This window comes from Podarcis melisellensis, assembly GCF_964234715.1.
Source record: "Podarcis melisellensis genome assembly, chromosome: 5".
Lineage (NCBI taxonomy): Eukaryota > Metazoa > Chordata > Lepidosauria > Squamata > Lacertidae > Podarcis > Podarcis melisellensis.
In genome coordinates, this window is record NC_138537.1 from 75,493,478 (window position 1) to 75,513,785 (window position 20,308).

At 42.0% G+C, this 20,308-nt stretch overlaps 1 protein-coding gene across 6 annotated transcripts in view; it reads right to left on the reverse strand.

Annotated features, from left to right (window-relative positions):
• The window catches only part of GRID1 (glutamate ionotropic receptor delta type subunit 1), a 700,182-nt gene that overhangs the window by 145,099 nt on the left and 534,775 nt on the right, over window positions 1–20,308 (reverse strand). For all 6 annotated transcript variants that reach the window (XM_081913537.1, XM_081913538.1, XM_081913536.1 and 3 more), the window contains exon 5: window positions 10,668–10,721. In XM_081913537.1, the coding sequence (XP_081769663.1) occupies window positions 10,668–10,721 (54 nt within the window). The remainder of the gene's footprint in view (window positions 1–10,667; window positions 10,722–20,308) is intronic.

The following is a 20,308-nucleotide window of genomic DNA, read 5'->3' on the forward strand; positions in this document are numbered from 1 at the left end:
ATTTAAATCTCCTTTAGCTGCCTTCAGTTATCATAACACAAATTGCAAAATGAGACAATTATGTTTCACATTAAAAACTCCTATTTTCCTAGAGGTAATGAAGGAAAATTATAAATTTTAATGACATTAATAATTTACCAAACCAAAAAGAGTTCCATGAAAAAAAAATGTCCCTGAGAAAAATCTGAAGATTAAACTTTAATAGGCATGAGGATCATGAGGTTGATGAAAAATCTGTAGACTTATATGCAGTATTTACAGCAGGGCTGGTGCTTTAAAAACGTGAAATGGATTTCCCTTACTTGCATATTTTGGTTTATAGAAGAGCAGCAATGTGGAGTCATGGTTGGTGCTGTTCTAGGTATGCAAACAAGCAGTGTTTTTTTCTGGGAAGACACAGGGGTACACATACCCCTAAACATTTTGTGAATCTAAGTTTGGCCTGGGAGATTACAAGGGGTCAAAAAAAATATATAAATGGATGTAGCATGCTATATTAGAAGCAAAAAAACTTGTTTTGATGAATTGGAAGAGCCACAAAAAGATTCCATTGAGCACATGGATTGATAATATGGACAGATTAGCTACATATGAATGAATTGCATGTCGATGCAAATTAAGAATGGATAAATATGAAGAAATGTGGAAGGAATATTTAAGGCGGATAGTGGTGGGAAGTAGGGGGAGGAGAGAGAGGTGGGAAAATATTGTTTAGAAGGTGTAGTCACAGGTATATCAGTGTATTCAAATCTGAATTGTCAAATTGTGTTATTTTGGTTGTATGTGTCTTTTGCGGTTGTTATTTGTATTGAAAAAATGATTAAATATTTTTTTTACCAAAAAAAAAATCTAAGTTTGGCCTCATTGAGGGGCAGTATTTCAATATGAGTAGGAAAATGAGAGTACCCCTAAACATTTTTTTTAGGACAAACAAGCACGGGGCTTCACTCAACAACTCATGGAGGAAACAAAACAGCTAGCACCGGCAATTTGCATGGGAGGGAAGAAACAAATTGACAGTGCCAGCTGGAGTTCCTGGCACGGTGGCTAGGTCTGGGCAGAGAGACCATTATTTTGAGCCGCCATTTGCTTATTCAGTCCCCCCCCCCCCCGCCCCGGATCCATGGGAGGGGCTGGATTCAAGGAGAGGAGGAATCATCCTGTTGCCACTGTGTCATCAGCTGGAATCCCTCCTTCTCTGGCCCACCCGTGGCTTCCACACCATCCTACTCTTACTGTATCCTCTAACTGCTCAGGGGGGAAAACTGCCTCGAGTTGGCCCTGCAATATTTCCACGGGGCTCAGGAAGCTAAAGAAATGGCACATCTGTTCTCCGAGATTATTAGGAAATGATATTAATTGTTGCCTCTTACTGTCTTGAGCATATCCAGCCCAAGGAGTACAAACAGCCAGTAGTTTACTTCTTTATTGCCAAAGTATGAACTTACAATGGCTAGGCAGCTGCCACCCCTCCCCAGGCTTGTGCCCCCAGCCAGACTGTTGGAGCAACAGGGAGCCATGCTTACATGCCAGCATAAGTGCTCTAGTCTGGTGGCACAAGTACAAGCAACCTGTGACTTCTCCTAGATTGAAGTTGTTGGTGCGCCTGGCTCTTTAAGACCCCCCACCCTTCTGCCAGATCCTGGGGGAGGGGACAGAGTGGGTTTTGCCAACCCTCTCCCTTCAGGCATCGCCTATCCTTCCTCCACCGCCTCTAACTACTCAGACCCCTCCTCATCCTCCAGCTATGGCTCCTGTCTTATGGGAGGCACAAAACCTAATAAATAATAATAATAATAATAATAATAATAATAATAATAATAATAATAATAATAAATCATTTATACCCAGCAACTCTGGGTGGCCTCCAACAAAACATTAAAATACAGTAATGCATCAAACATTAAAAGCTTCCCTAAACAGGGCTGCCTTCAGATGTATTCTAAAAGTCTGGTAGTTGTTGTTCTCTTTGACATCTGGTGGGAGGGCGTTCCACAGGGCGGGTGCCACTACCAATAAGGCCATCCGCCTAGTTCCCTGTAACTTGGCTTTTTGCAATGAGGGAACCACCAGAAGGCCCTCAGCGCAGGACCTCAGTGTCCGGGCAGAACGATGGGGGTGGAGAAGCTCCTTCGGATATATTGGACCAAGGCCGTTTAGGGCTTTAAAGGTCAGCACCAACACTTTGAATTGTGCTCGGAAGCTACTGGCTTCCCCTGCATCAGCCTCTGGCCTTGGTACCACTTCCACCTGCTCCTCAGAGCCCTGCGAGTCCCTGACACTTTCTCTCGGTAGAAAAAAATGGTTAAGCTATTCCCACCGCACTCAGAAAACTGAAAATGTGTTAGGCATGCAGAAGAAAGTACCTGAAGACTGATATAGGGTATGGGGAACATTTTCATACCCAGCCACCATTGGAAACAAAAAGTAGACTGAAGCTTTCTTCTGCCAAAGAATATCCCAAATATTATATTCAGTAAACAATGTTGATTATGATATTTTAAGTTCTGTACCTCATTATCAAGACAACACCATCTTAGTTGTTAATGCTCTTTCCTGCTCCATTTCCATCAATATTAATTATGGACTGTATCCAAACTAAGTTTAACGTACCTGAAACCACTGGGACAAGTTAGACATGACTTAAGTCTCATTTATTTCAATGAGAACTAACTTTAAGTAACGGATTATTTATAGAGAGAAGCAGTAACAGCTGAAGATTTACATAAGATACATCCTAGATGCAAATAATCTAAATCAACTTGAGTTTTGGAGGAAGAACATAGCTACTAATAGATTTATTATCCAAGAATGACATCAGACAAGTGAGAAATAAAGCCACCAGCACAAACAATGAATGAGGCCATGAGGTGAAAATGGAAAGAAAGGAAGTCTAGACTACAGCAGAGACAGCAAAGTAAATAATCATCCATCATGCACTGAATGGGTAGCACGGCCTCTGACAGTCAAAAGTAGAAGAGCAGGTGCTCTGCAGAATTGGGCAGAGATGGTAGAGGACATTAAATCAAGGATCCATTGGAAGTTGGAGGGAAAGAAAATTAAACAGACCAGGAATGGACAAAAATAATCATGCAGCCACATCTTAGACACATGTACTTGCAAGCAAGTTCTACTGAGTTAAGTATTTCCAGGGAAGTTTGTGTATGGTCCCAGGCTTAAAGACAGAGAGGCTTCAGTGTCAATCCACACATTACAAATTGGTTCCGATAAATGTACCTCAATGTACATGGTGGTGGCCTAGTGTCACTGTTGGGAAACTGTGTACGTGCAGCTACTCACACAGAGTCAATTAAGGTTTGGCAGACAGCCAAAAGGCAATCTGAAGGAGTATGTCTGCCTGGTGATAACAGAGACATGGAGACCGCTCCCTGATTGGTCAAGCTGTCTCAAGGGAGTGGTAATTAATGGCCTACTAACTGGAATGTGTTCGTTCAGAGGTTCGTGAGTTCAGAGTTCTGTGTGAGTGTAGGAGTTGTGAGTCATGTCAGAGAGAGCTAGCAAAAGATCCGTGTTCTGTTCCTGTAAATGGTCCACTGTAGATAATAAAAACCTAACTACAAGTTCCTGGTTCCTGCTTTGTCTATCCTGTCTGCAGCCAAGTCACCAATTGCTTCCGTGGATTCTGCGTGTACTCTGCTAGGTCTGGCTAAGGTCCTGCAACTAGTCAGAAGGTTGTGAAACTCCAAATAGGTTTTGCCAATAGTCACATCACATGGCAGCATAATGTGGGATGAGAATACTCATGACACCCACAGTGGAAATGTCTATATTAATTGTGGGCAAGGGCGAGAACCTTTTTTTGGCCTGGGAGCTATGCTCCTTGGCAGATGCCCTTCCGGGGCTGTGTGGCAGAGGTGGGTGAGACAGGTACAAATCCAGGAGGGAAAGCAGGTGAAAAAATGTATACCACTCTCCATTTTTATTGGAAAATAATTTATTAAGATTTTTAAAAATCCGCCTAATTACAAGGAAATCAGTGTTTACAGCTGATCAACTGCGAATTAACATTTACAACAGACAGATCCGTAGGCGGCAGGTGGTCTTGGAAAGTAAACTTGAGTTTTTAAAAATGAGTATTTTATCTGCTTGTGGTCCTTTGGGACCTTTTCTCACATGTGTTCATTTCAAAAGAACATCTTGTTGCATACCTTTTTTTGTTCAACTTAATTTTACCGAGATATGCTGAGAAGATGCTCTTGGACGTTTCTGCACAGTAAGCCAATGTGAAGTACCAAAGTAAGTGTTTTCCTATCACTACCGTACTATAGAAACTCTGATCTAATCTCACAGTAACAGGAAAAGAACAAACATCCTCAAATATTTCTGGGATCTCATACAGAGAATTTACAACATGAATAAAGCATGACATTCTTTCCTCTGGCAATGTGTTTGACAGATAAAAGAAACAAAAGAATGGTAATGATAGCTTGTGGTGAGGTAATAAGCGCTACCCTTTGAAACGTATTGGATGTGTGTTAATCTGAATTGACTGAAAGTCATTAACGTGAATAGCCACAAATGAAAGCCTCAAAGTCAAGTAGCAACTCTAACCTTCAGCTCTCCAACTTAGTTTAGCAACTTGTAATTAAATCTGTTTTGTGGCATTTCAGGTGACAGCAATGGGGCTGCACTTTATCTTCCCATCAAAACAAAGGGGAGAAAATTTCATTATAACCAATTTATGTCTGGAAACACTGACGGCAGCTAATGGAAGTTGCATCGACAGGGAGATACAGCAAGGAGGAAGTTGACTTCCAGAATTAGCTAATTACGGGCCAGGGCTTGATGCGTAGCTCACTTAGAGCACTTATGGAAAATCTAAGAAACAACAGGAAGCGCAAGTCCTTCCAGTTTTTACATTTCTTCTCTACGAATCTAAAATGGGAGTTCACACACCCTGCGATAGATCCAGAGTTGCCTTTCCATTAATGGAAGGGCTCGTTCCATTCACAGATAGTGAATCCAGCAGTCCCCAGTGCCATCTCCCATGTATTCTGTAGGGTCCCCTGATCACCTGGAGCAGTATTTGAAGGAAACAGAGGGCTAAAATGAGTGAGAATGGGCAAAAATGGCCTCTCTCCCCACTCGCCAATCGGTAGAGTGCTGCCACAGGTAGTCTGAGTCCAACTCCATTTCCTAAAGCTTCTCCCTTGCCCTAGGCATCAGGGAGAATTTGCACAGGATAGTTAATATTAGGGCATAGTAGAATAAACAGGTCATCTTGAAGCGTGGGCACCCTATATAAAATCACAGGGCAAGGATGCACAACTGAAATTGCTCTGAGGGCTACTTTTACATTTTTATTAACTCGAAAGGGCTGCGCCATGAATTAATCATGGGAAAATGTCCGTGGCATATTTGTACCCAGTTTACTCACACATGCGAAACTAACGTATGTGGATAAAATATGTCGCTTCAAATCTCGCCACCATGTTTAAGGTTTTTCTTTTGCTTAATCAAACACAAAGATCAAGTACCAGGCTGTGACACAAATGTTAAGAGCTCTCTCTCTCTCTCTCTCTCTCTCTCTCTCTCTCTCTCTCTCACACACACACACACACACACACACACACACACAAGGGCTGGGTGGTGTCTGGTTTTCAATATTGTGATATATCTGCCCTGACTATCTGCCTCCTTGCCCTTCGACGTTCCTGTTTGTGTCTGCTTCAAGTAAGCTCCTTGCATCTGATTCTGGCCTGCAATCAGCTTTGTTATTTGGACTGCATTCCTTATAGTTTGTCAGCTTGGACCGGATTTCTTGATCCTGTCTAGGTCCTCCTGTGGGATCTCTCCTGGAATTTGAATGATGCTGGTCTTGATCCTGCAGGGACTTGTGCTGTCACATTTCTGAGTGGTCAAACTGCTTACAGCCGCCAGCTGTCAAAGAGATGCTTGCTTTCCTCCACATTCTTCCTTGTTCTTAAAGCCTTTTATGCTAAGCAGATCACATATCCTTTCATTTGTCCTTCCTCTCCTTTAATTTTCTCCTACATTCTGATAAATATTAACCCTGCAGCTCTGTGACTTGCATCCTGATCATCCCTTCTGAAATGCAGATAATCCAGGCATAACACAAGTTGAGAGTGGCTTGTTCCTTTTTAAAATAAAAATTGGAATATAACTTCAATTCCCACTGAATTACAGTCAAACCTTGAATCTCAAATGCCTTGGCTCCTGAACAAATCGGCTCCTGAATAATTGAAACCCGGAAGTGAGTGTTCTGGTTTTTGATTGATTTCCGGAAGCCGGAAGTCCAGCGTGGCTTCCGCGGCTTCCGATTGGCTGAAGGATGCTCCTGCAGCCAATCGGAAGCTGCGCCTTGGTTTTTGAATGGTTCCGGGAGCGCATTCTGTTCAAGAAGCAAGGTACGGCTGTATTGCTGTTTGAACCAAATGGAAAGGTTCCTTTCAGACAAAACATTTGAGGAATTATGAGGGACACTAACAGACTAGCCAAAAGCCATGTATCTTTCACCCTAAGGTTATTGTTGGATGTTTGTATTCCTTTACTTGGTAGGGGTGGATTTATGCTTCAATCTGGGCCCTAGGTTCCTAGTCAATGGCCACCACATCCCATAGGCATGGTTTACAATGGCAGAAGAAAACAGTCAGCTATGGACCGAAAAAGACATGCTCCATTAACAGTGCATATACTTTACATGCTGCAAAAATGCATGCCCGAGTATCTCAAATTTGAATCAAACTCCAAAGAGCAAGTCCTCTTATGGAAGTAGGACAGAAGGTTTTACATGGGTTAATTCCTTCCAATCCATAAAAAGGTAAAGGTACCCCTGCCCGTACGGGCCAGTCTTGACAGACTCTGGGGTTGTGCGCCCATCTCACTTAAGAGGCCAGGGGCCAGCGCTGTCCGGAGACACTTCCGGGTCACATGGCCAGCGTGACAAAGCTGCATCTGGCGAGCCAGAGCCGCACACGGAAACGCCGTTTACCTTCCCGCTGGTAAGCGGTCCCTATTTATCTACTTGCACCCAGAGGTGCTTTCGAACTGCTAGGTTGGCAGGCGCTGGGACCGAGCAGCGGGAGCACACCCAGCCGCAGGGATTCGAACCGCCGACCTTTCGATCGGCAAGTCCTAGGCACTGAGGCTTTAACCCACAGCACCACCTGCGTCCCTTCCAATCCATACAGAAGTTCAAAATGATAAGCCAGCCACCCACCAGCCCTTAGTAGCTAGACAGCATACCAAGTGCTTCTCTGTTTCTCAGAGTACATATTTACTCTGTTCAAACTCTCAGATTCTAGACATTTGAGAGAATGTATAGTTGTCTGTTTTAACTCAATTGAATTTTATAGAGTCTATATAAGCTTGCACATTGATAGTTCTTCACTGGATTATATTTATGTACCTATTTGCACTTTGTAACCCATCATAACCCTGTCCCCGGGATTTTATCACACTATGTAGGGATTCTAATTTGTTCTTGTCTCGTGAACTTTCTGATTGATACCTTTAAATCTGCATCCTGCAAATGCTTCTCCTATCTGTACTCTGTCAGTGGAAGGGGGTCCATATTTTGTGGCATTTAATAAATGATGTACATATTTGTAAGCCCGTGGGAGTCTTATTTTGGCAGAAGAGAGGTGAAAAAATATGCATCATATTACACAGTTTTAATTGGGGGTAGTGAATTTCAGCACCTCAACAACAACAGCAACAACATCCTCCTATAAACCCTGTACAGAGTAGACAGTGCATTGTATTTATGTGAATATAAACACTGATTTCCTCTGTGCGTTTCTCGTGGTGATTTTTTTACGAAGCTATTACAGCAAAAAAGAACGAGTTCCATAAACATCACAGGGACTGGAGAAGATTCATAATGGCTTTTTGGAGGTAGCAATTTTATACCCACTACCCCTTTTAATTTCCATGCATTACCGCTAACCAGACAAAAGCAATTTATAGTTCCTGTTAACATATATGGCTGCCTTCCTCCGCATGATTAGTGAGAGGAAAAGAACGGTATGAAACGTGAACAAAGAAGTCTGTACTTAAACTTGATGTCCCCTATATAATGCATTAGCACAAAACAACAGATAACACAGCTCTCTTTATTTAAATATTTTACCAGCCTTAAGCACATAAAGAACATACATTTATTAAGATATACAAATGTTTCTAATAATGCAGCTTCCACTAAGTGGCCAGAAATTTATAAATGATCACATAGGAAATTCTCTCTCCCTACCCCCACCGCCATGCTTATATTATGAGTCATTTCTCAGTGTGCAGACTTTCAATATGGGTCTCTATAAAATACAGCTTAGGGACATTCTCCCCCCACCCCCAGTATTGATATACACAACATAAATAAAGCTCAATTATCTTTTAAGTGGAATTGGGGGGGGGCATACAAACCAAACACGTACATTGCCTCAATGCAGAACTGGATAACAGTGATAGAATCAGTTCAGTTCTACAGACAAGATGTTAATGCATCAAGCTCAGAGAGCTAATCTTTTGTAACATTCAGACACTGCAAACTGGAGAGCAGCGGCCTTACATGTAAGCTCAGTGCTTTCTCGGTTGTCCATGGTAACAGACTGCAAGCTTGCAGACCACCAAGAGCTATATATCTGCATTTCTGAGGTTTATGTGGAATAATTCTTTCTTCCCTACAAGCACAGATAGTGGAGTAGGTCAGCATGAGAAAGAACAGGATGACAAGCCTTGCCATTTCCCGGGCACACTCGGGACTTTGTTTTGATCTTTATCATGCTGTTTATGCCAGCCAAGAAAAAGTCTGGAAATGGAGCCGTACAATTTGCATTCTGGTATTATTCAGGCTGGAGAGAGACAATCTCCCTGCCCTATCCCCCCACCCCACCCCGCCAACAGAAGTTAGTGTGAGAGAGTCTCCATCGCCAACGGTGTCTGCAATAAAGCTGGATGTTTACAAGTTTTGATTCTTTTGTCCAAAAATGGTACACTTGACAAGCAGGGGGATGGATAAGAAGTATGTGAATCACATCTGTTTCCACTGCCACATTACCAAATAGGCAGAGTACGCAACAGCCTATGGGCTCCATGCTTTTCAGGGGCCCCACAACAATGGATCAAAATAATATTGATTTGATAGAGAATTACCAAAACATATTAGGAGATAATTTGCAAGGCCCCCCCCCCTGAGATTTTGACTGCCTAGGGGCCTCCACAGGGTTTAATCTGGCACTGTTTCCCTCTGATTAATGGACACAATAAATGTTGCTTGTGGGGGAGATGCACAGGAAACCTCCAGATGATGGATGTCTGGTTTTTTATTATTCTTTGCAAAGATCTGTAAAACTGCACAACGTCTATGCTAACTTGCAGGCCAAGCTCAGGGTAGATTCCGAGCCTTGGGAGCAAGGAAGCTCGTGAAGCTGATGAGCCAATCTGCAAACACCAAACTTGAGAAACAAAGCTCAGGAAGCTAAAGGACTGTGAAACACACCCATCCAACAAATCGGATCCTCTTCAAAGAGGCATCTCCCACCTCCTGGTGTGGGCAGCGCTATGCTCTGCTCCACTCTGGTTGGTCATTTCATGGCACTTGGTCCCTAAAGCCAATGGCTTGGCTTGGGGGTGGCCACGAAACATTATTTAATCTTTGCGCAATGTTTCCTGGACCTCTTTGCCTTCGTGCAGTGGATCGCCCACCCACCCACCCTTTATTTGGTGTGTTGGCCTTGCTATGGACGTTGTTGGTCACCTATTTTGCAATGGGGGTCTGGTAGGAAATTTTACATCTGGCAGATTGGCAGAGCCATTTGGTTTTCGCCTACCATGTAACAATCATCACAACTTTGTAAGGTTTGGTGGTTAGGCATTGGAACAGCAATGTGTGGGGAGGGGAGGTGCGGCCATCACCTGCCCCTCCAAGCTCAAGGGTATTCCGTTAAAGGAATTAAGGATTGGCCTGGGTCTTGTCCGAAACCCTGCGGTAGGGGCTAGTGCCATACCAGGACCCCATGGGGGCACCAGGGGGAGCTTGAGTCAGTTTGCATCGGCAGGGCTCCCTCTGGCGGTGTTTCACCCTTTTATCAGATTCTCCGCGATGCGGGTGGGAGTCTGTTATAGTTTGGATGACTCCAGTGCCTAAGCGAATACCACTCACATTCTGTATTCAATAAAGTTGTGGCCTAAATTTTGCCCAATAACTTAAACTAAAATCCCGTGTCACTGTGTCTTCATTTGTTGGGGGTGGCTGGGAGTCTCAAAGCGCAAACCTAAACCCTAGCACAAGCCCCACTCCCTGCTTCAAAGCCCTGCAAAAAAGAGATGACAGAGGGCAAGGGATTTTTTTGGGGGTGGGAGGTAAGCCCCACCCCACATAACTAATCACAAGATGTGGCAATGCCTATCAACTTTGGAGGGCAGCCCCCTCAAATATTTTATTGTGGAGGCCAAAGGGACCTCAGCCCTTAGGAGTTGGCTGCTATGACAAAGAAACTGATATGTAAACCACTGAAAGTGATGGCTCTATCACAACACCTTCAACTTTCTGAAACCCCCCATCCCCACAACTGTTGTCTATCGTTAAATACAAAAAAGGAAGACAAGTGAGCTGATGAGAGTGAAATGGATGGGAGAAAGAGAAACAATAGGCAAATGAGCCTTTTTACGCAGCCTCATTCTCTTACCTCATTAACATAGACCCAGTGACTATCCTTTGAAGCCAGGTTGGTTTCCACTGCCTAGAGAAAGGAAAGAAAAGAAAGAAATAAACAGCTGAAAATAAAATAAAGGAGTTGGAAAACATTCCCCAGTTAATGTATGCCTTGTGCTACAAAGAGCTTACAATAGGTATTTTCTGGCACTTTTTACTCTCATACAATAGTTATATAATTGGCAGTCATCTAAAGAGCTACATACTTCATTGTGAATTAGATGGCTACCTCCAGTTGGGCAGCTCACAAGGACACAGCACTGCAGCATCAAAGATCATTTATTCAGTATAGGAAAATCCAGAAGGATCTGGTTTAATTCTCTATGGTGTATATAAATCCTGTGACAGTGTTCCTTAGGGCTTCCTTTATTCTTCTAACTAGGACACTGACCAAGTACGGGATCAATGCAATGAATAGGTCTTTTCTGGCTTCAGAAAGAAGGCTGAAACTGTACATGATGTGTCAGGCTAAATTGATGGATGCAAAACAGCAATGTGATGCAGAGGGGGGAAAGGGCTTCAGAAAAAAGCTGACTTGTTAGTATTTCATGTAACCAGCGGTGGAGTACTAGTAAGTGATTTCACACAGTGTGTTGTGCAAATTGCACCAATTTCCCCAGGACATGTCCCAATTTCCCTGAAGGAAAGCTTGCCCAAATATACCCCAGTGCCCTGCCCCCACATCCCAATGTGATCAACCAAATATTGGTTGAGCAAATTCTCCCACCCAATTATTACTAATGACAGGCCATCAGTAAAGCACACTGAAGGGATAAGCATTGCTTTACTAATGAAATATCAGCACCGTAAGCAAGTCCATGTTTACCCATCAACGAGATTTCCTGGAAGTGGAAAGTAAGTTAAGAGGAGCAATATGGGTTGCAGACAAAGAATGCTCCCTCTCCAATATTGCGATGACCCTGCCCTGTTTTTGCTTTGTCTACATTATCTTGCTTTTCTCTTATTCTCTTTTGTGACATCCACCTTCGCTTTCATATTCTTCCTTTCTGAAGAATATGAAAGGGTGGGGAGGCAGTCATTTAAATCTGAGGTTTTGAGGGGAAAAATATTTGGAAACCCTCTTGGCCTGTCAGTGTGGAGCCTTTTTGCTACCAGTATTGCGGTGGTGAAAGATCTGCTAACAGCAACAGTAGAAGCCAGCAAAAGGGTGCACAAAATTGGATACAGGTTTCAAAGATCATCTGATCTCCCAGCTGGTAACCTATCAGCTAATGGTGGCACAAGACATAGCCAGAGACCTGTTCATTCCCTGCAGATTTTACTATTCTGTAACTTTGCATGAGTCTGGGCAGCACTATCTTTTCAAAAGAAAAGCACACTACATGAACATGTCATTTTTTTTCACCTAAGGGTGTCTAAGTATGTCAGAACAACAGTGGCTATTGTTGCAGAAGCAAAGCTTAGTTATTCATCCTGTGCTATTCTAGAGATTTAAAAATGGATTTTTCCTCATGGAAATGTTTTAGAGTATGTACAAAATGACTCAGTCATTCCTATGAGGTGTGTGTGTGTGTGTCCATTTCTCATAAAATTCCCCGAGGCTCTAGACTTCATTCAGGACTAATGGCCTGCAGCATTTCCTCCCAAAAAAGAAACACTGCTTTTAAGACAGATAGTGCATTAGAAAGTGGATACTTTCCAGCTTTCATTTATTTCACCTTAAAAATACCCAAACAAATCACTTCTGCAAATTTAGTACAAAAAGACACACATTGAAATAGATGCATTTCCCTTTGGTTGCACCTCAAACAGATTTTAGGACACAGGTTGATATTTTTCTTTAAAAGGATCCCCATTAATTGCAGTCCATTAATATAATTCCTCATAATGAGAGGTAATGGATTGAATCCAGAGAAGAGCAAACAGAATGTCTTGGAAGGAACCTTTTGGAAGGGGGTTCTGCTCTGTCCTGGAAAGTCACTCCTAAGAGCCGGTCAGGGGGCTCTTTGGAAAAGGAGGCTGATAGAGGAGGTGTAATCACCAAAAGGTGAGCAGAGACACCATGCACAAGTGAACTGAAATAGTTAGCACGTGATATTGCATGGGTAGCCAAGTTTGTTGATGACCTCAAATTATTTAGGGTGGCAAAACCAAACAGCTTGAAAAAAAGATCTCTCCAAACTGGAAGAATGCTCATCAAAATAGCAAATCTGGTTCAGGGTGAGTAAGTGTGAAGTTCCAGAAAAACAAACAATCCATCTTCATATATACATTGATGGGATCTGAGCTGGAAGTGACTGACCAGTAATGGATCCTGGGGTTGTGGCAGAGAGCTCAATGAAAATGTCAACCCAACATTCTGCTGCTATACAAAAGGTGAATGTTAGAGGTCATTAGAAAAGGGTTTGACAATAAAACATCCAAGATCATAATGACTTTATACAAATGGGTGCTGTGACCACACTCTGAATGCAGTGTACAACTGCCCTGGGCTCCTTTGGAAGGACAGGATAGAAATTTAATTATAAACACAGGTCTGGTTGCCACATCTCCAAATGGTTATTGAGGAGCTACAACACTTAGTGTTTTTCACTTCAGGAAAAGGGAAGTACAAGAGGCCATGGTAAGAGTGTTTAAGTATGCATAGTATGAGGAGAAAGGACACAGAGTTGTTTTTCTTCCACCCTCACAGTACTAGGACCTAGGCTCATCCAATGGAGCTGAAGGGTAGGAGTTTCAGGAGAGACAATACTACTTCTACAACACACCATATAAACATGGAATTTGCATAGTGATAGCTGCTAACCTTGGTGGTTTTAAAGGGGGATTAGATAAATTCACGGAATTTAAGGCTATCAATGGCTGCTGTTCATAACGACTAAATATTACTTCAAAATAAAAACAAAATGCTGAACTAGGTGGGTTGTTGGTCTGCTCTTGTAGGGCTATTCTTATGTCACCGTCAGAGACAAAAAAATAAAATACAATCAGGGCTTTTTTCCCCAGCTAGAACTCAGTTCCAGCACCTCTCAGGTGGGTGCCGTTGTTATTATAAGAGAACTGAAAAGGCGTTCATTATGAGTTCCAGCACCTATTTTTCTAGAAAAATAGCACTGCAATTAAGATTGTTGCTACCACCAAATGTCACAGAAGGCAGAATTCCAAGACAAAATTCTAAAATTCTACTCAAGCAACATCTCTGAGGACCCTTGAAAGAAGCAAAACAGATTTTGATAAACCAAAAATCTTTCTCATGGGAGTTCTACATATCCCACAGAAGACACTGCTATATGTCGTTATTCAGGTTATGCTGTGGTCACCAGCTGCCTCTCACCAACACTGGATATATATATAGTGGTGGAAGTCCAGGGCTGATGAAGAGATTATCTATGCAGTAGGCCTGGGTTGCAGTTGCCACAGAAAATGTTGAGTATTTGGAGGTTCGCACTCAAGTGGAAAAACTGAGGCATTTCAAAGGAATCCGAAAAGAGATTCAGTGATAACAGACTCTCAGGAGGCTTGCACACAGTTTCCAGGCAGATAAATGAACATATAACACAACAGATAAAATGACATTTCACAGCTAAATGAAAACTTCATGTTTTCAAAATCTATAAACCGCATAACTAGTTAATAAGACACAAGAAAATGTATGCAACTGCATTAGAAAACTACGCTCCCTTTGAAAGCAGTTTGGGCACATCCACATTTAGTGTCTCCATCTAAATGATCAAGATCTTCTGCCATGAAAATGAGATTTACTCTCATGATGGGCTGCCATGATTTATCATACATTCTACTCTGCTCTTATTAGTATAATCTGGGACAACCAAAATTTATGCTGAAGGGAGGAATAGATACTTGTCAGCTAGGCTGATCTGCCGACTGGATTGATGTGATTTACACCCCACTCTTCATCTCTTTTGTGATCCCAGGGTGGTTTTCAAAAAAGATAAAAGAAAGACACATCAGCAATTAAAATACAGCCAATTACAATTATTTTTTAAAAAATCGAGCAGCAGTTGATAGTAAATATCAACTCAATGCCAGCAGGATACACACAAGCAACACTACAAAATAAAAACCAGAGGTCTTGAAACATTTACTTTTCTGCAGTTACTAACAGTTCATTCCCAATACTTACTGCACTAACACATTTGTCCTTACAGTGGGATAGGCTGGCCATAAGATTTGGAAGTATGCATCAGAGACCACACAAATTTCACTAGAGCGAAATTGAAAAATTATATTTATACCTGGTTGGGCTCTGCGAGTGGTACCAAGTCTGGGGTATGTGGTTTTTTGTTTTTGCAGGGATTGGAGAGAGCACAGAGCCTTAGCACTAAAACAATTTATTCTCCTAAGATTAAATAGCGTTGAAAGGTTTGCATCTAGCATGAAAGCAAAACAAAAATCAACCAGCCAGCAAGTCTTCCTGCCTTTAATGCAGCTGGCATTCCACATTTACACACATTCCATTTCATCTCTGTCTTTACGGAATAGTAAATAAAGGCAAATTCCTGTACATGGATATATTCCAAGAGCTTTCAGTGAGATTTCATTTTTACAAAGCTCAATATGTCGTAGATTATTTATATGCATGTTAACTATTGAACAACTACATGCTACACAGTCGTCGATACAAGTTAATTGCAGAGCTGTCGGGAAGGAACATTTATTTAAAGTCACTTGCTTAACATTCTCTTAGGGGCTTAGCCTGCCAGGGGACTTTATGTCTGGGATCTTAGCAACATGCCTCATGGCTTTAAAGACATACTGATAACGGAGTATTATGAGGGCCAATTGCTGGCTGCTTATTTGCATGTGTATTGCTCTAGTAAAGCAGAGGGGGTTGCAGGTAGCTTTTTAAGGGCTTTTGAAAACACTCAGTACAAAGAGCATCCCTCAGTATTTTCCAAACTTTATATTTTCTGCAGAGATGTATCTGCCAAGGAGTCATTGCAGGCCTGCCAGCAGTGGCAACATATGGTAGAGCACATGTGGGCAACCTGCAACCCCCACTTAATGCAGCTTCCAGTGCCTCTTGAAACTGCCCAATTCTTCCATCTCTTCATAGAATCCTGGAGTTGGAAGGGACCACAAGAGCCATCTAGGCTGGATCTTGGCTGGATGTTGGGATCTAGGCTGGATGTTGGGATGCAACCAAGGAATTGGGGGCCATTGGCAGGCCCCCAGCAGGCCCCAGCCCACCGGCCAGTGTGCCGGGCGATCTCCAGTCCTTGGATCAGCATGAAACTGCGACCCTAGCTTCAGAAACCTTCAGAAGCTGGGCATGCACACTCAGCAGAGTAAATAATGCTGTGCAACCGAAGTGGCAGGGAGAGGCTGTGCTGAGCATATTTACAAGCAGTTTATTCAGCGTACATCAGGACAAAAGGAAAAACATGTCTTCTCCCCTTCATGTCCAAAGCAAGAAGCATAAGCAAAAGCTATACACAAACGGAAGTTCCCAGCAAGCTGTGCTGGAGTGTAAACAGACATGTGACACACAACAGTCTCATGCCTGTCCCTTAAGGTGGAACGGAATATTCTAACACTACACACGCGTTGCAAACTCATACAGGGAAATCCGTTAGCAAAAGAAGGGACACCACAGCGCCATGTGGTGTCATAGTGTTATATTGCATGTACAACGCAAATACAACACTTTTTCTTTTCCAATCTATCTGAGTTTCAAGTCAAGCCCTCTGCAATGCAGGAATCTTTTGCCCAATGTGGGGCTCAAATCCATAACTCTGAGATTGGGTCTCATGCTCTATCAACTGAGCTATCAGAGCGCTCCTTTATCCAGTTAGTTTCCTAGCTTTCAACATGGACGAGGTATATAAATGAAAGCCTTCTAGAAATAGCTGTTTTGAAAAGAATCCCATTTTCAGAGTAGCTGGAGGCCTGTCAGTTCTAATGATAAATCACCACTCCGCTTTGGCAGTAAAAGAATAATCAGTATCTGCTTACTGTATTGTATCATCTGACTTTATTGATAAAGAATAATTTTTAATCCATTTGTAATAGCTACATGAAGGGACTTTTAATTTTCACAGTTTAAGCAAAATGTATTAAGATGTATTATACATTTAAAAAGATTTCCTGTAGGTGGTGCACATCTAGTGGTGCACATCCTCATGTTCATCTGCATTTTATTTCTAAAATGAAACTTAGAAAGGAATGTGTCAATTTTACCTGACACATAGCTGCAACAATAAGCACCTGCTTATCCCCAGTGCGATGGAGTAAATTGATTTTGGATTTGGATGCAGAGTGAGCTTAAGCAAGTCACTATCAATCTGCCTGACCTATCTCTCAGCCAGGCAATTCTTTGCCCCACCCAAATCCCACACTGCTTATCCTGCCCTGTGACTCTTTAAGACTATAGAGGGAGGAGAGGATGGCATTTCATCACCTCCTGGAATCAGTAGTATTTAAATGTGCTTAGTTTGGGATGGGTTGTGACCTTAGCATAAACACGGTGGGAAAACACTTTGGTGCATTCCATCAAGCCTTTGCCACTACGGTTCCAATACTGGGAAACAGAAGAGAGACGCTGCAGCTCATTCCTTTAAGAAATTGTGCATTTTAGCATTCACGAGTCTCTCGGTTGTGCTGTTGCAATCAAATCAATATGCTCATTCTTTTGTCAGCTAATGCAGAGCTTTACAATGGAAAGGAGCGGAAAGAAACTATTAATCAAACTTAACGATGGCTCTACTGTGGTGCCCTTTGGAAATTATCCTCGCTGTGGCTGTAGGAGAGCTGCTTCTCTGTATGTGGCTCCCACACAGGCTCTTTCAGTGGAAACACCCCACGCAATTGAGCCTCACCCATAATCCTTGTGTTATGAAGCAATTATGGAAGCCATTGTATGATAACAACAAATACTTCATTATACTTTGGTACAAGTATACACCATCTTTGTTCAACTTCCTCATTCTCTCACACTTCTCTTCTCTGCTGTTGACCACCACTCCCACACACTTCTAATATATTTTATTTTGGTTCCTTCCAGACCATCTCTTAAAGCAGTCTTACTCTCACCACCCATGAGGGCTAGCATTTAAATGTTCTTCCAAACATACATGAGCTGCTCACAGAAGAACTGGCTCATATATAGCTGGAAGAATATCTAAAGAGCCTTTCACAACTTTAGTCTGCCAATATTTGACGACAACTCCCATCACCCCTGAAAACTGGCCATGCTGGCTCAAAATAATTGGGGTTTTAATCCCAAAACAGCTGGGGACCCAAATTAGACAAAGGCTAACCTAAAGGGTACTATATATTGTGCCAGCTTTAGCATCACATACATAAAAAGTATACATTCCCACCATCTTTTGACCAACCCCCCTACTTTGTCTTTAACAACCTGTTCTACTAAATGTTTCCATCTTGGGGATATTAGGCTTCAGTGTGTGAAGGAAGCTAGCCGGAGGGGGGGGAATATTCTGGGATAAATGAACATCTAATATATAAATAGGCCTCTAGGCCTCCTCCAAGCTTCAAGCAGTAAATAGGCAGACAAACGTCACAAGCCTTATCGTGTCTGTTGAGAAGGACAATCTTCTAAGAACATTCAGAATTGCAGTTTTAAGAGCCGTTTCGGGCAACTATGTATAACACCTGACTTCTCACAATTGGATATGTGAAATGATTCCATTGCAAAACAGTGTGTGGCTAAGATCACATGAGGTGATGAAAACAGTATCTATGGTGCTTCAACTACATTTGAATATATCCCCCTGATGGTTATCACGTGATGAATGTGTGAACTGATCCAGAGTTTATATTGCACAGTAGCAACGTGACGAAGATGTTTTGAGGAATATTTAAATGTGTGAAAGGAGAACGGTCAGACATTTTACAAGTTTGCCTCCTGGACAGATGTGGTGCCATCAATGTGTTCTTTCTTTGAGGAATTTTCATTGAAGACCCAACTCCAACCGGTGATTTGCATTCATGTTAAATTTGTCTCACAGTAAAATTGCACAGTACTCCAGTCCTATTAATCCAGTTAAAAAGCAATTAAAGCATACTATGTTTATCTCTTTCTTTCTGCAGAATGCACGTAAGCTGTATAACACATAAAGGTTAAAGACAAATTCAAACACATTCTCTAAATATAAATTGCAGCTGAGAAAACTCTATATGTACTTTCACATGCACCCACTCTCTTTGCAAAGTCATCTAGAAAAAAATATATATCTAAAACTACAGACAAGTCATATATATTTTATGTAAGTGGTTAACCCCTAAGAGATAAATGCCACACAAACAGGTAGGCCACCGAATAACAAGGCACATTGCAGAAATACTCCTGCAGCTCCACAAGCCTGAGGGGCACCGCTGGATTTCAAAAAGTACATTTAAGCCATTCCAAATTGCAGTAGCACTCCTGGAGCTAATATCGAGTTGACATTTCTATTAGAAACTCAGACATTCTGGGTTTAATATCTCAGCCATTCCAAATTGCATCGTCCCAGAACTTGGCAGGGAGGTTGTCAGCCTCAATGCTGTTTCTTGATCCCAAACTAAACTGTTTTTAAAAGATTAAGGTGTTTAAAAAAATTAAGGCAACAAGGGCTAAAGTGACAATCTTTTACCATTCAGATAAGGACTTTACAACTCAGCCCTTGTTTTTTCATTAGAGGCTAGGGAAAAGAAAAGCCTTTTTTTTTGTTCAGCTAGTTTTCCAGGTGTTTAGTGCCAATTCTTGAAATCAGAAACCAAAAATTAATAAGGTTGCCACAAAGTACTTCTGGGGAAACAATTATTTTTATATCGTGCTTACATATTGGGTTATCTGACCAGCTCCTCAACCCCCAACGGCACCTCAGAACAGTCTGGCCCACAGAAGATTAGATTCTTCAGCGATAAATTTCAAATTAAACCTCCAATCCTGAATTATTGCTGCACAACATTATGAATATGCCCATCCATATCACTGCCCCATAATGGTAAACATTTAGGAATTTAGGATATTAACAAAAAATTAATCAATGTGTGTCATGCAACTCAAATTGGGTCTACTAGACCGATTTTTTCAGAGCAATGTGGACGAAAGTTGCTTCTGAGGCCTCTCTGGATTAGGGGCCCTTAAGCTTAAGCTTAATTAGTTTCATAGTAGATCGGCCCCTGCATACACCTCCTTAGTGTAACAAGAGACATCCTGTTCCTGCCATTACCACTGCTGAACCAAACAGTCCTGTGTCCTTTTGGTCTGCAGGATCACAGTTGGACACATGGAACTGATCAAATAGCTATGACACAAAATCTTCCATAGGAGAGAGAGGTGAAAGTTGACCACCACCATACCTTCCCATGGGTTTGCTTTTTAGGTCAGTTACTAGCTCTTTAATTTGTTTGAGCCTGAACTTGCCACTACATACCATATTTAATTGTGGTTGTTGTTTTCAAATGAAAACTAAGTATACCTGAGTTAGGCTGCAATCCTAACTCTACGTACCTGGGAGTCAGCCCCATTGAATTCAACAAGGCTTCATTTTGAGTAGACATGGATAGGATTGCACTGCAAGACTGGTTTTCCACATAGCTGTACTGTATATTCCTAGTAGTAGACTTGGTTGTTTACTGATTCATATGCAAGAGGAACTAATATAATCTAAATGGAAATGAAAAGGC